This window comes from Onychomys torridus, chromosome 14, assembly GCF_903995425.1.
Source record: "Onychomys torridus chromosome 14, mOncTor1.1, whole genome shotgun sequence".
Classification (NCBI taxonomy): Eukaryota; Metazoa; Chordata; class Mammalia; order Rodentia; family Cricetidae; genus Onychomys; species Onychomys torridus.
In genome coordinates, this window is record NC_050456.1 from 3,575,227 (window position 1) to 3,589,811 (window position 14,585).

Sequence of the window (14,585 nt, forward strand, 5' to 3'; positions counted from 1 at the left end):
TTATAAATCTATCCTTGCTTCATTATTAAAATGTATGACTGTTTATATGTTCATTTTGATAACTCAATAGACACAAATATTGTATCTTTCATCTATCTATCTATCTATCTATCTATCTATCTATCAGTCTATCAGTCTATCTATCTATCATCTATCTATCTATCTCTTTATCATCTAGCTACATTGTTTGAAAAATAATTGTATTCAATTATAAGGAAGTAACCATTCTTTTCCTGTATTGTTTGTTTTGTTATTTGAGATAGGATCAGCCTGATCCCCAAGTCACCATCCTCCTGCCTCAGCTTCCTGGGTTCTGGGGATACAGACAGGAAGAGCTGATTTCTTGCCAATCGCCTTTGCTTTTGTAGCTGCTAGAGAGAAAGCAGAGGTAGGAGCCAGCCACTGACAGGCCTCTCCACCTCTAGAAGAACAAGGAGAAAGCACAGTTTGAGACTTTTGCCTTCCTGTGGGAACTCAGACAGCTGAGCTATTGCAACTGTGTTCTTTCTCAGCACCATTGGTGCGGCTCTGGCTCACCCCACTCTTACCTTGCACTAGTCACATTCAACTTTTCTCATACCAATATCTAATATTTCTCATTTTAATTTAGACTTTAATTTGTTTAGGGTTAACTATAGATATTTTTATCTCATTCCTTCTTCTATTTCCTATGTGCCCTTTTTCTTCATTTTTCCCCCAAGATGCTCCCAAGAATCAAAGGTCAAAAGCATAATGAATCACAAAATGGGTCAAAGTGCTCTGTTCGTTCATCATAATTTAAGGAGATGGTTACCATTCTCAGAAATAATTGGTCTGAAGGATGGTTATGTAAACTCATCTATGATATTCTGACCCAAGGTATTTTTGAGAATTCTGAGCATATTGGGACATGTAATGCATTCAAAAGATATGGTTTATCTGGGGAGCTCCTCCATGGTGCATAGGCCTTGGATCTTTGTCTATAGAGCAGGAAATAAGTACTTGTATCTCTTCTAATGTCTTTCTCATAAGAAACACTGTGAGGTAGCCTGTGTCCATTGCTCCTTTATCATCCTTTGTGTCCTGCCTTCAATCAATGTCCACTGAAATCACAAAGGAGCCAAGGCTTAATGAGTCCTTGCCCTGCGACAATGAGTACGCTCAGATCAACTCAGATCCAAGATGGTTTCCATTCAAATTGGAAGTCAGACTAAAGTCATGTAAAATTACTATACCATTGAGTCTCACAATGCACCATGGTTCTTTCCTAAAGAAATAGTCTTTCTGAAATAAAGCCCCTTAATGCAACATGATTATAGAAGAAATGTTCTGAACATGATCTACAAAGTCATACTGTGACAGGATAAAACATGGCCTGCCCACACCCACCCACACACGGAGTGCACACACGGTATAGATTCATGTTTTTTTTTTTTTTTTTTTTCTGCCAAGGAACAGAGAAAAAAGGAAACAGTCTATTCCTTCCTCTTCTGTGTTCAAAGCCTGGATTGAGGCCAGTGTCCTAATCAGTTCTCATTGGCCCTGGAGGAATCAGAACCTTTTGTAAAATATAATAAAGGGCATAAAATCATGATAAAATGCATGAAAAAGCAGTGCCTTTGGTTAGGGAACTAGAAATAATTTGGCAGAACAGATGGATTGCATTGGTTTGGTATTATTGAGGACATGAAAGGGCTCATTCTGTGGCGGTTCCAAACAAAGAGAAAATGTCCAACTTAAATTTGACAAGTCAAAGTACCTGCCTTTACTGGGGAGGGGGGACCTCCGTTTTCTTTAATCATTTTCAGAGTAGTGACATATTATGCAAAATTGTCTACCAAAGTGTCTCAATTTCTAAGATTTCTTCCATTATTTGTAAGTAGAAGGATGTGTTTATAGTTTTTTTTTCCCCCTCAGAAATCTCCAGAGCTGCAAACAGTCAGAGTGTGTGGGGGGGATGGATGATAAGTAACTTATTATTACCAAAGTTGCCTTCTGCAGCATATGCAGTATTTAACAGTTGAGCATGCTCCATTGATTACCCTTCATATACCCTTTTCTCTGGATAACAAAGAAACGTGCTTTCATGACTCATGTACAAGTATATCTCTTTTAGCATTCCAGGCTGCAATCAATTGTTTAACTACTACATACAAGACTGTCTGTAAGTCCTTCAGCTACTTCACCCCCTCACGCTCTCTGGCAGTCAGTGTTTTCCTCAGAGTTTAGAATGTGGAGTGAGGTAAGGAAGAAAGCGTTGCAGCAGGCATCGTGCAGGTTTGTGCTCCTTTCTATTGGCCACACAGGAACAGAGCAGATTGTAATTAGGAGCCCGAATTCCAGCCCTAACTCTCCCATGTCCCAATAGCTACCTGTGAGCCATCTCATGTATAAAACAAAGATTTGAATAAACTATGTTAAAGTTTACATTTACCATTCGATGATAAGATCCTGTGTGAAACAATAAAATGTATGCATTTAAAACTTAAAACACACTTCACTGTGGTTTATGAATTTGCCTTGGGGAAGAAAATGCAATTTCAATGTATGTTACTGTGTTTGAGGCAAGAGAGGCCCCAGGAGGATTTTCCACAGGTATCCAGCCCTTCCTGGTGTAATCACAGGTGTAATCACAACTGAGAAAAGGAATAGTTTTGCATAGCTGGTGAGGTGGCTCAGTGGGTAAGGGACTTGCTATCAGGCCTGACAACCTGAGACCCACACTGTAGAGGAGAGATCCTACTCTAATGTCTTCCTCCCCACCTCACACATACTGAATAAATACATTTAAAAAGAGTTGGTTTTAACACATATTCTTATATTTTGAGGACTTCAATAACTTTTCTCCCAGTTTTTTTTTTAATTTGTGGGATCATGTAACTTCTGTTTATGTGTTCTTTTGGGGTGTTGCAGATTGGACTCACTAGATGGGCCCGTTCTCTCTGAGTAATTACCCCTTGTGTCTCCAGTAAACCCTTGTAACTGTAACTCCCTCATTCCTAAATACATGATCTAACAGCTTAGTCAAGATCCATGCCAGAGAGAGCAAGCAATGTGTTCTTCTCACTAACAAGTGAGTTCCAGATACTGGAGTAACTAACTAATACTGGAGATGACAAAGTACGGAAGGAGGGTAGGAAGTTCTTTCCTGTCTTCTTCAACTTGCCTTAATATTATTTAATTCAGTAATTGTAATTCAATTAATATTTTTAAATGTTCTAAAACCCTTTAGAGAACCGGCAAACCCCATTTTACTCTAAATGTCTTCAGAAGTAATGACTATACATGGTATATGTTTTTAATTTTTATTTACATCAAGTTTAAATGATTATGTTTGCCTGAAAATAAAGGGTATCCCAAACTTTGATCCCTTACATTAACTGTTCAATATTCATAATTTTCTGAAGCAGAATCTCATAAGTACCTTTTAATTATAAATAATTTAGAAGTTTGGCTTAAAACACATTTTAAGCAGTAATCATGCATATAACAAAGTTTTTTTTCAATAAATATGTTGTGTAGTTTGTACATTGAAGCTTTTAAAAATCTAAAAGCTATGTAACTATTCACTTTTAAGACTGGACACAATGCTGCTGTTCAAGCAGCCCTGCCTCAAATTCTAGGTACAGGCAGAAGGGCAATTTTTTCTGTTTCCTTTTTATTTTTTTTTTCAGACTAATATTTACTGTTTTGCAGACTTTTTAAAATTTGAAATCCTTGTTATAAGCTGCAAGTGACTTTTATGATTATCTATGAGGGCCTAGTATACTATGAGATACAAATGCTTTTTGAAACAAGGCCTCACACTCCCCTAACTTACACAGCACACTTAGCTCATCTGCTCTCTTTCCAAACACCATATTCTTTTTTTTTTTAATTTATTATATTTGTGTTTTAATTTTACACATCAGCCATGGGTTCCCCTGTCCTCCCCCCTCCTGCCCCTGCCTCCGCCTTCCCCCAGCCCCTCCCCTCCATTCCCATCTCCTCCAGGGCCAAGACTCCCCTGGGGATTCAGCTCAACCTGGTGGATTCAGTACAGGCAGGTCCAGTCCCCTCCTTCCAGGCTGAGCAAAGTGTCCCTGTGTAAGCCCAGGGTTCCAAACAGCCAGCTCATGCACTAAGGACAGGTCCCGGTCCCACAGACTGGGTGCCTCCCAAACAGATCAAGCTATTCAATTGTCTCACTTATCCAGAGGGCCTGATCCAGCTGGGGGCTCCACAGCTTTTGGTTCATAGTTCATGTGCTTCCATTTGTTTGGCTATTTGTCCCTGTGCTTTTCCAGTCTTGGTCTCAACAATTCACAGTCTTACAGTCCTTCCTCTTTCTTGACAATTGGACTCCTGGAACTCCACCTGGGGCCTGGCTAGGATCTCTGCATCCACTTCCATCAGTTATTGGATGAGAGTTCCAGCATGACAGTTAGGGTCCAAACACCATATTCTTAAGAGACAATTCATGAGCCTCCTGGCTGGAGTTGGCTACTGCTCTGTGCTTGCATTCCAAAGCACAGACATGCTAGAAAAGATTCGTGCAAACTAAACAACACAGTAAGCTGCTGTGTGCTGCCACCTAGTTAGAGTGTGTGCTCTGTAAAACAGATGTTTAATTGGGTTTTCATTAACCGGCAGTCTCTGGGCTTTGCAGTCTTGATGTCAAAAAAGCCTGTGTATTTCTGAAGCTTCTCCACAGAGAAATGTATTTCCCTATATGGGTTTGAAAAAAAGTATTTTAAGTTTAGTTTTGTGTTCAGGGAAGTGTGCTAGAGGTCCTGTCTCTGAGCTGCAGGGCCATCTTATGATTTCCCACTAAACTTGGTCTCTGCTTGAGAAGTCCCAGAAGTGGCAACAGTAGCTTGGTTATGTCCCAGAATTGTTTGGTAATTACTTTGTGTTGGCACTTGAATAAAAGAGTTAAACATTTCAGCACAGTGTGCTGCTTAGGGTTTTTTTTTCCTTATAAATTAAGCAAAACAAAGTTATTCAATATTAGTCACAAGGAGGCAATGCAAATTCCACATAATATGCAATCCAACAAAAGCATTATAAAATGTTATTATTCTCAAAACAAATGTGAGAGCAAGCAAATGTCTGTGGGTGGCTTGGTGGGGCTGGAAGTTATGGAAGCTTCTGGAAAACAACTACAAGTGCATTTCTAACAGATGATGGGTTAATCTGCAATTTTTCCCCCATTGAAGAGTATATTCTTCTTTTCAGGAGCATACATACTTTGGAAACAAGGCTACCTAATCAAAGAGCTTATTTTTGAAGAGGACTCTAAATGACCCCTCTGGATCCAGTTTTCATAGTGACCCAAAAAGTTGCTGGCTTTGTTTTTTGTTCCCAAGAGAATCACTAACTTAAGTATGAATGATTCAGTAGGGGAGAACATTAAATGGTATTGGCATGGAGGACTACTAACTGCCTCAGCCTTTTAAAAACAGTGCCATACCATGCCAAAAGAGGTTATCCCATGTAACCACCGTGTTCTAATGTAATAAGGACTTGTATTTTCTCTGGCAATAATCAGGCCTAGTCAGCAGAGCCAAATCACACTATAGTTCACAAACTAACAGCAATGTGTTTACCACAACATCATTGAGAGTTAAGTCTAATTGTAAGCTAAGAATGTATATCTCAGATGAACTCCATGGCAATTCTGATTTCATACAATACTAAAGATGGAAGCCATCTGAGCAAAAATATCCTACCTAACACCTTCATGTAGACACAAAAGAACCAATAATCAGTGAGGTTAGATAATGTAAGGTTTACAGATGATTAAAGACAGAATCAAGGTTAAATATAAAAGTGACCAATCATCTCTGAGGAATTTATTTTGGTTAATTAATAAAACAAATATTTGCTTTGTAGATCACTTATTTGTTTAGAAAGAAATAATGCTTTTAATATTTTAAATGATGCTATTTCTATGATATCACTGTTACTTCATAAGTATAAAATCACCTAGTCTGTATGCTGCTCATTGGCAGAATGGAGGTCCTTGTCTTTTGTCCTGGGTGAATTGTAATTTCAATACAAGATGAAACCAGAAGAACAGGAAGTTCGCAGGTTACTCAACACAAGGTCTGGGGTGCTGCTCCCTTGCTTTAATGCTTAGCATCCTGCTCTTTTCTTTGTTCACTGAGTGAGCCTCTGGTGCTGCCAGATAGTGAGGATAGGACCCCACAGTCTTGATCACTTCCTTTCCTAAGCCTACTCAACAAGAATCTTAATAATTACAGAAATGCAAAACTCATGATTTAAACCCTATTAAGACTTGGTAATTATGTCTGTGTTTGTATGAACATTCAATCAGGGTCTGTCTTTTCTCCTTAGCCTCCTCCTAACAGAGGTATGTAGGAAACTTAAATGCTTGATAAACACCACTGAACAGGTGCATCACAGTTGCCAAGACATAGTGATCACTTGGGCACATATGAGCCATACAAATTTTTTGTCCTTAATCCAGGCCTGCAGAATAAAAAACACTGGGGTTGGAGATTAGATGTGTTTGAACATCCCCTAGAGTTTTAGTTTGTTTTTGTTTAACATAAACAAACATTTAAGATTTCTTTTTTGTAAACCCATGTTGATTTCTAATCATAGATATTCATAATGACCTGGAAAGAAAATGGTATCTCCAAAGTACAATTTTAATGATCTAGACAGTAGAAAGGGATGTGTTGGCATAACGCATCTTACTCCTAGTTAATTTTCCTTTTCTATGAAAATGAATATATTCTGTCTCATGTGAACAAGTGATTTCATGAGAGGACATTTTTCGGATTGCTAAGGGCATGAAGATAACCTCGTATCAGACCCAGGACTCAACCCACGAGGAAGGAGCCCACAAGTACTACACTACTGCTAGTTCTCATGGATTGGGACCTGCATAAGGAGCTCAGGTGTAACTTCCTGTAGCCCTCCCCACAGACACTTTAGAAGAAATGCATTTGGTTCTCTTTACTTAAATCTATAGTGTTGCTTATTAAATAGTCACACCCACCAGGGCTGCAACCCAATTTATTCTGTTGGAGTGCGTAAGCTAACTCTGGCAGGCCAATTTTCTCACTGCTTTTAATTCTGTTAGAAGGTCCAGGAGCAAAAACTAGGAATCCTTTGAGGGTGGGAGGCTTCCTTCTCTTTCTACCAGCCCAGGGTCCTGCATGGCCTCCCCATACAATGCTGTACTTTGTTTCTGTTTTCTTTAATTGCTACGGTTTTGTTTTTGTTTGTGAGAATTGAAATCATCAACATAGTTTAGTATGAGATAGAAAGTTTAGAATTCTTACAAAAGGTTTAATACATTGATACATTCATATAAAGAATTTTCTTGTTTAAAAAGAATTTAAAGAAGCCAGGTGGTGGTGGCGCACACCTTTAAACCCAGCACTCAGGAGGCAGAGCCAGGCGGATCTCTGTGAGTTCGAGGCCAGCCTGGGCTACCAAGTGAGTTCCAGGAAAGGCGCAAAGCTACACAGAGAAACCCTGTCTCAAAACAAACAAACAAACAAACAAAAACAAAAACAAAAACAAACAAACAAACAAAAAACAAAACAAAAGAATTTAAAGAAATCCAGGAAGAAAATGTATTGTTGCAAGTGTATTTAGTAATGAAGTGGCTCAGGAGAGTCCTGGATAATGTTATAGATGCTACTATGTTTACATGGACTGAATTTCTTTGAAACAATCTGTTTTTTTTTTTTATTTTTCTAATTATTCTTCTAGTTAAATAAATTGGGAAAAAAAAAACATATCCTGAAACTATTGTGTACCCCCTTGGGTCTATGTTTTACTCTATATAGAAGAAAAAGTCTCCAGGAAAAAGCATTGAATTTGTTTCCTGAAATTTCTAAAACCTTATTTTGAATATTTCTAAAAATCATCCCAGACAGAGTATGCTACATTCTGAAGTGCATAAAAATGAGTGTTATTTTTTTTAATGGCTTTAGAAGTTAAATTTAGGTGGAAAAATATAAAATCAAAGAGCAAATAAACTCATCTGGGCAGTCATTTCTTCACCTAAATGCCCATGGCTGCATCATGCTATGATTTTAAAGGGGTCTATGTGCATTAACAGAGACACCTTGACCAGACATCTGTGCTTAGTCTACATTAAGAGCTGATCCCAACCAGCCAGGGTGGTGCTCGCCTCTAACTGGGAGACGGTGTGTACTAGTTCCCTTTCTGTTACTGTGGTAAAACACTCTGACTAAAGGTAGCTCAGGTGAAGAAAGGGTTTATTTTGGCTCAAAGTTCCAGAGAGGTAGAGTCCATCATGACAGGGAAGGCATAGCAGCAGTAAAGGAAAGCCTGGCAGCTGGATGGTCACATTTCATTCATACACAAGAAGCCTTCCCCTACTGATGTACTTCCTCCAGCAAGGCTCCACCTACAAAATGTTATATAATATCCTCAAACAGCACCACATCTGGGAGCCAAGTGTTCAAGACCACAAGGCTTTGGGGGACAGTCCTCATTCAAACCACCACACTAAGGCAGGAGGATTAACAGTATGTGGCTAGACTGAGTGAAAACAAAACCCAAAACGAACAAAAACAAGCACACAAACAAAGAACTAATTCCCTGACCTCAGCTTTCACTTGTGTTATCTGTTCACTTGGGGGTCACCTGTGAAAAGGATGTCCACTGCTTTTTTAGAGAGGCTGGGACAAATCTGACCTCTTCTTATCAACTTTTTTGTTGTAGCATTTCATTCTGTGGTTTGCACCAAATCAGGCAGGGTTATATAACCTTAATTTGTGTGGTTTGAAACAATACAGTTATATATTTAAGGGACTAAAAAGGAAGAGTGGCCAGAAAAGAATTATCACTTGAAATACTTGAAAATTTTAAGGTCAGTGGTATCTATACTACATTCCTTTCATTCCATATTGCAATTCTTCTTGTAAGCAGTCTTCAGGCAATAAATCCCAGGAACACCACCATCAGACAATGTGTTCAAGTCAATGATCTTTCTGTGCTAATGTCCCTGGGAAGAAGCCAGCTGCCACAGGGTGCACCAAAGACCTGCATGCAGAAGACATGTGAACAACAATGCCTAGGCTGACAAAGGACCAAAAAATTGCCAAGCAGGAAAATATCTTCAGCAGATTCAAAGGTGTATCATTCAGGCTCACATGAATAAAAGTTTTTGTCCCTTAAGATCAGCCTACAAACAAAAAACAATACAAAACATACAAACAAACAAAAACCCACATCTCCTCATTCTCCTACTTCATGTGTTCCATAGGGATATTTTCAAGGCGAGTTTGGCCTTGGAATCACATTATCCAAAACCATGAAATCTTCAAAGATAACTCTAAAATTCTCCAAAGACTATGAAAGCCTTTTCCCAAATAATACAGATGCCAATAGCAAAAGATGAGTGATAGTCCTTTACTCAGGAAAGGAGGAATAAATCCAGATCATTTTCCTTCACCTTGCCTGTTTTAGGTGAAAAATCCATTTAATCAAAAGTAGAAACCTTTTTTTGTGTTTTTTTTTTTTTGTGTGTGTTTTTTTTTTTTTTTTGTTGTTGTTGTTGTTTGTTTTTGAGTCAAGGTTTCTTGTGTTGTCCTGACTGTCCTGGAACTTGCTCTGTAGTCTAGGCTGGCTTCAAACTCACAGAGATCTGCATGCCTCTGCCTCTTGAATGCTGGGATTAAAGGTGTGTGCCACCACTGCCTGGCTGTAGAAACTTTTAATATGAAAAATGTTTGATAATTACATCATAAACATACAGGTAATCTTGTGATGCTAGCACTGTCCACACTACTCTGATGTGCTCAATCACAACCTCAATTGCTAATGAACTGTAAGGCATTACCAATGCTTTTAAGCTAAAAGATTAATATTTCTACATAACAGTATATATTGTTGAACTAATTAAGCTTTAACATGAATAAACAATGAATAATAAACAAAGAGAAAGGAAGGATCAGACAATTATAAGTAACAGCATCAAACACAGTCAACTGCCTTTGGCCAAGGGAGTACTCTATCTGTTTTAGAATGTCTCTCTATGCATCTACATTTCTACACATATGTATCTAACTGTCTGTCTTAATTATTGTTGCTACTATTTTTTTTAACTCATGTCTTTCCTCTGCTTCTTTCCATGCTATGAATTAAAGGTTCTAAGACTAAGGTATGTCCACTTTTTACTTTTAAAATCATTAGGTAGGTTTTGTCTAAGTTACCTATCTTGGCTTTGAATTCACTCAATAACTAAAGCAATGATTAAATTTGTGATTCTCCTGCTTCAGGTCTTAGAATAAGTGAAGTCTAGCTACAGATTTACTTTAAACTAACTTGAATTTGAGTGGTAATTTTGTTGACTGCATTTTGGGTAGCTAAAAATAATACACTATTGTGAGTTTTCAAAGATACGCTTGGGGTCAATACCAACGATATGTAAATTATAAATGACTAACATAATCAACACTGAAAAACATTATCTTAGAACTTATATGTCATGCAGATATCCAGGCACAATTTCCAGGTAACTTGAAACTCCTAACATTGTTTCTTATTCAGGTTGGAGAGAGGATAGTGGTGAAGAGTATGTCCTGTTCTTATACAGCCCCAGGCTTGGTTGCCAACAGGTGGCTCACAGCAGCCTGCTACTCCAGTTCCAGGAGATCCAATGCTTTCTGGCCTTTGCTGGTATCTGCATGCCCATGGTGTGCATGTACTCGTGCAGCACAGACATCCACATAAATAAAATACATAATAGCAATACTAATAAATCTTAAAATAATTGTTATTTTATTGAAGTATAGTGATTTTAATATGTTCTTAATAGATTAGTGTTTGCAGACCATCATTATAATCAAATAAATGCTATTTATCTCCCCAGACAGCACCCCCAGAAAATGAGAACTGTGCTGAATCCCCTTCATTGATCCACACAGAAGCACAACCACCCAACTCCAACATGGTGAATGCTATTTGTCCTGTGAGACTTGTCCTGCCAATGTTTGGCATATGTCTAAAACACAATGTAAACACAGCAAAAAAACCAAACCAAACCAAACTTCTCAATCAAGAAATGCTAAAACAAAGCAATAAAATATATGGAGAATATTTTTCTTTGAAAAAATCTCAAACTTTTTTTTTCGAGACAGGGTTTCCTCTGTAGCTTTGGAGGCTGTCCTGGAACTTGCTTTGTAGACCAGGCTGGCCTCGAACTCACAGAGATCCACCTGCCTCTGCCTCCCAAGTATAAAATGCTACTGGATTTTAGACAAAATGGAAACTCAGAATGAATAAATCAAACAGGTGTTAGTTGTTTATTTTGTAAATTTTATGTGAACCTTTCTGAATTATTACCATTTTTGTTTTTAACCTGTGAAAGCCTAAATAAACAAGCATTTAAATGGGCATGGGGCTCACCATTAATCTAAAGATATAAGCCTAGAGGAATATTAGTAAAATTAAACATTCAAACCTATCACAAAATTAGAAAGGTATCAATTAGTCATTTCAATAAAGCAGAAAGACTTGTTCCAGTGAGAACTATCAATCTTTAAACATACTGACTTCAACTAGGCAGAACTGGTAAGGATCCGAGTTGCAAGCATAGTTCAAAACAATAAATAAAACTTACTAGTTTTAATACTTTGCAAAGAGTTTCTCAGATTAACTTGATTATCAATGCCTATTTGCAATAATTATGCTATACTTCATTTATCACAGTAAAGTTGTAGAACACACTGTGTGTTTGTCCATTGAACATTGAGAACCTACTATGCATCCAGCCCACAGGCAACTGTAAGTTCTATGCCACTTGTGACTCTGACACATCATCAATCAGGGTTTGTCCTGCATGGCCTGCATGGTTAGCATTTTTCTGCTACCACTCAAATGAATACTCGCCCTCTTTACATGATTTATTTAAGTAAGTAAAAGAGTGTGGCCAATTCAGGATTACCTCACATTTATTTAGCAGCCCGGTTTCTTGTAGCCGTGACCAGATGCTCTGTATCCGCCCAGCGTGCTCAGGGTGGGTGGTAGAATTACCACAGATGCACTGGTGTTTCAGCATCAGAGGGTCATAGACAATTCCTTTGAGATAAAGAAAACACAATCAAAGGTTGCATAGTAGAAGATATTGCTATGCATTATCAGATACAGTAAGTAGTCTGACGCCATTCTCAAGACCATGTCTCAGCTATTCAACTTGTGTGTCTGAAAAATGTATGCAAAACATCTACCATGGATAAACTAGTCTTAGGTCAATAAATATGTAAAGTGATATATAAAGATGTATATACACACATGTATTATCACATACATAATGCAGTCTTATTAGTATTTCACACAATTCAAATAATTGTGAACTCCTCTGAGGTAGAAAATTCACTTCAATATGGATTCTAATTTTGTCAGAGAAGTTATGAAGTAAATAGTTTTAAAATCTTGAAGTAACTTTATGAGTAAACTTGAATTTCACTTTAGGGTTATTTCTTGGAATAAGCTGGAGGATTTCCAGTGTCTTCCCTAGTCAGTTTAGCATTCCATCAAAGTTGTTCAGAAAGCTCCTTTGCTTTCTTATGCCTCTATTGTAATATATGCCAAAATATAAGAAGCACACCTTGTGGGAAGCAGACGAAGTCCTGAGCAAATGCGTATTGTTGACTGGAGCACAGCCATGTCAAGGACCCTATGCCTCAGACTCAATGGGAACAAAAAGGCTTTCCCTTCGCTGGGCTCGGAAGAATGACAAAACCTTCTGGTCTAAATATGTATGTTACAAAAGATTGCCTGTAGCTATAACCAATTTATACAGAAACCATCAGCCACAGCTTCTTCTTCCAGTGTGGACTACAACCTAAAACTTAGAGCATTTCTCATGGCCTGACAAGAGGCTTTTCTATCATCATGTCTCCCTTGACGTTTTAGTCAGTGACATCAATGAGGAGCAGATGAAGTCCTGAGGGAATGCATGTCATTGACAAGAGAACAGTCATGTCAAGGTTCCCACTGCCGTAGGCACACAGAATGTCAAGGCCCGGCCCAGGTATTCCTATTGACAAAGGGTTGGACTTCAGCTAAACCCAGTGTATGTAGACAGTATGACTGCAGCTTCCTCATCCTGGATGTGACTTTGTCTGCAGAAACTATCTATACTACCCTCCTCCAGGATAACTGCAAGCTGAGACTGTGCCCCTACAGAGACCTTCTACCAAGACTAGCTAGCCACCTCCTCACTCAGCTGTGTACAGTGAATTCATTTCCTGTTCATTTGTATATAATAACTCACTTCCTTGTTCAGCTGTCTACAATAAACCCACCTCCTCCTTCAGTGCTATAGAACAAATATGCTGAGTTCCTGGGCTGATGGTACATCTCCATCAGAGCACATAGCCTACCCAATCCCAGCTTAGCTATTCCTGTGTCTGTGTGTTTGTCCTTTCTTCTTTCCCTCATTGAACCTGTAGGGTCAAGTCCAGAGCTGTACAACTCAAATCAAATCCAAAGCCATGCAATGCCAACGGTAGACATTATGATATCGCAAAAGTCTTGTCAGGTTTCTTTTAAAAACAATTATCAATTATAATTCACTATAGATTTCATAGATAATAAAATTCAGCATCAGAATTTAGTATATGTGATATTTTAGTTATACCCTGTAATGGGAAAAATTTGTTGAAAAAAGTTATTAGTGAAACATAATATAGGATTTTGGCAGGGCAAGCGATAATGTTATTTACAAAACTGTCTCTTATAAGAAATTATTTAGCTGATCAAGCATCTTCCAATCAATGACAGCTCAAGGACATTCAAGGTGATGGTGGTACCTATGATAAGAAGTTAAAGAACAATAATGAAAACAATTTGTAACTTATAAATGCCAGCCTTTGACTTTATTTTCTCTTGGACCTATATTATCATGTTAAAGAGATGTTACTGAAGATGGGAAAGTATTTCCCTTTGAGTGTGCTAAAATCATGCAGAAGAATGACATCTACATCTTGAAACCATATGGTAAAAATTACGTCTGTCAGAAAATATTGTTTTACTATTCCAAATAATATCCATTCTTAAGATTCACTGGCTTCAAAACCCACTGCTATGTCTGTTCCTGATCTCCTGGAACTTTTCTCAGCCTCGATCTCTCTTCCTAGCTGCCGAGCACACACTTATTTATCTGAATGCCCAAATCACCCCTTGAATGCCTCATGGTTTTCCTAAATGCTAATGCCTCTGGTTTTCAATTCTTGATCTTAAACCACATTCTGTGCTCTTCAGTTTTACAAGGGACCTCAAGATCCTTTATTGCTCACACCAGAAACCTTGCTGTCCCCTTGATATTTCCTAGACTCCAAAGTCCTGTCTGTTTTCCCTCCCGAACAGATCTTGAATCACTCACTTCTTATCTCTGTGGTTCAAACCATATACAATCCACAGTCCTATCCTCTCTAATCTGGACTCACAAGATAACTGGGAAGCAGCTACTTGGTTGTCCTTGTCTCATAGCAGCCACTTTGCTCACAGACTCTGCTTCACTGATGAGAGTGACATTCCATCGTACAGCAGAGATAAGTCCCTTCCCTCCTCTGCAGTTCTCTGTTCACCAGCCTCTCTTAGGTTTCTGT

The 14,585-nt window shown here is 38.3% G+C and overlaps 1 protein-coding gene across 9 annotated transcripts in view; it reads right to left on the bottom strand.

Moving 5' to 3' along the window:
* The window catches only part of Hdac9 (histone deacetylase 9), an 893,084-nt gene that overhangs the window by 243,435 nt on the left and 635,064 nt on the right, over positions 1–14,585 (bottom strand). For all 9 annotated transcript variants that reach the window (XR_004946518.1, XM_036205789.1, XM_036205785.1 and 6 more), the window contains one exon: positions 11,918–12,051. Coding sequence is in view for 8 of the 9 variants with exons in the window: in XM_036205789.1 (XP_036061682.1) it covers positions 11,918–12,051 (134 nt within the window). In the remaining variant the exon portion in view is untranslated. The remainder of the gene's footprint in view (positions 1–11,917; positions 12,052–14,585) is intronic.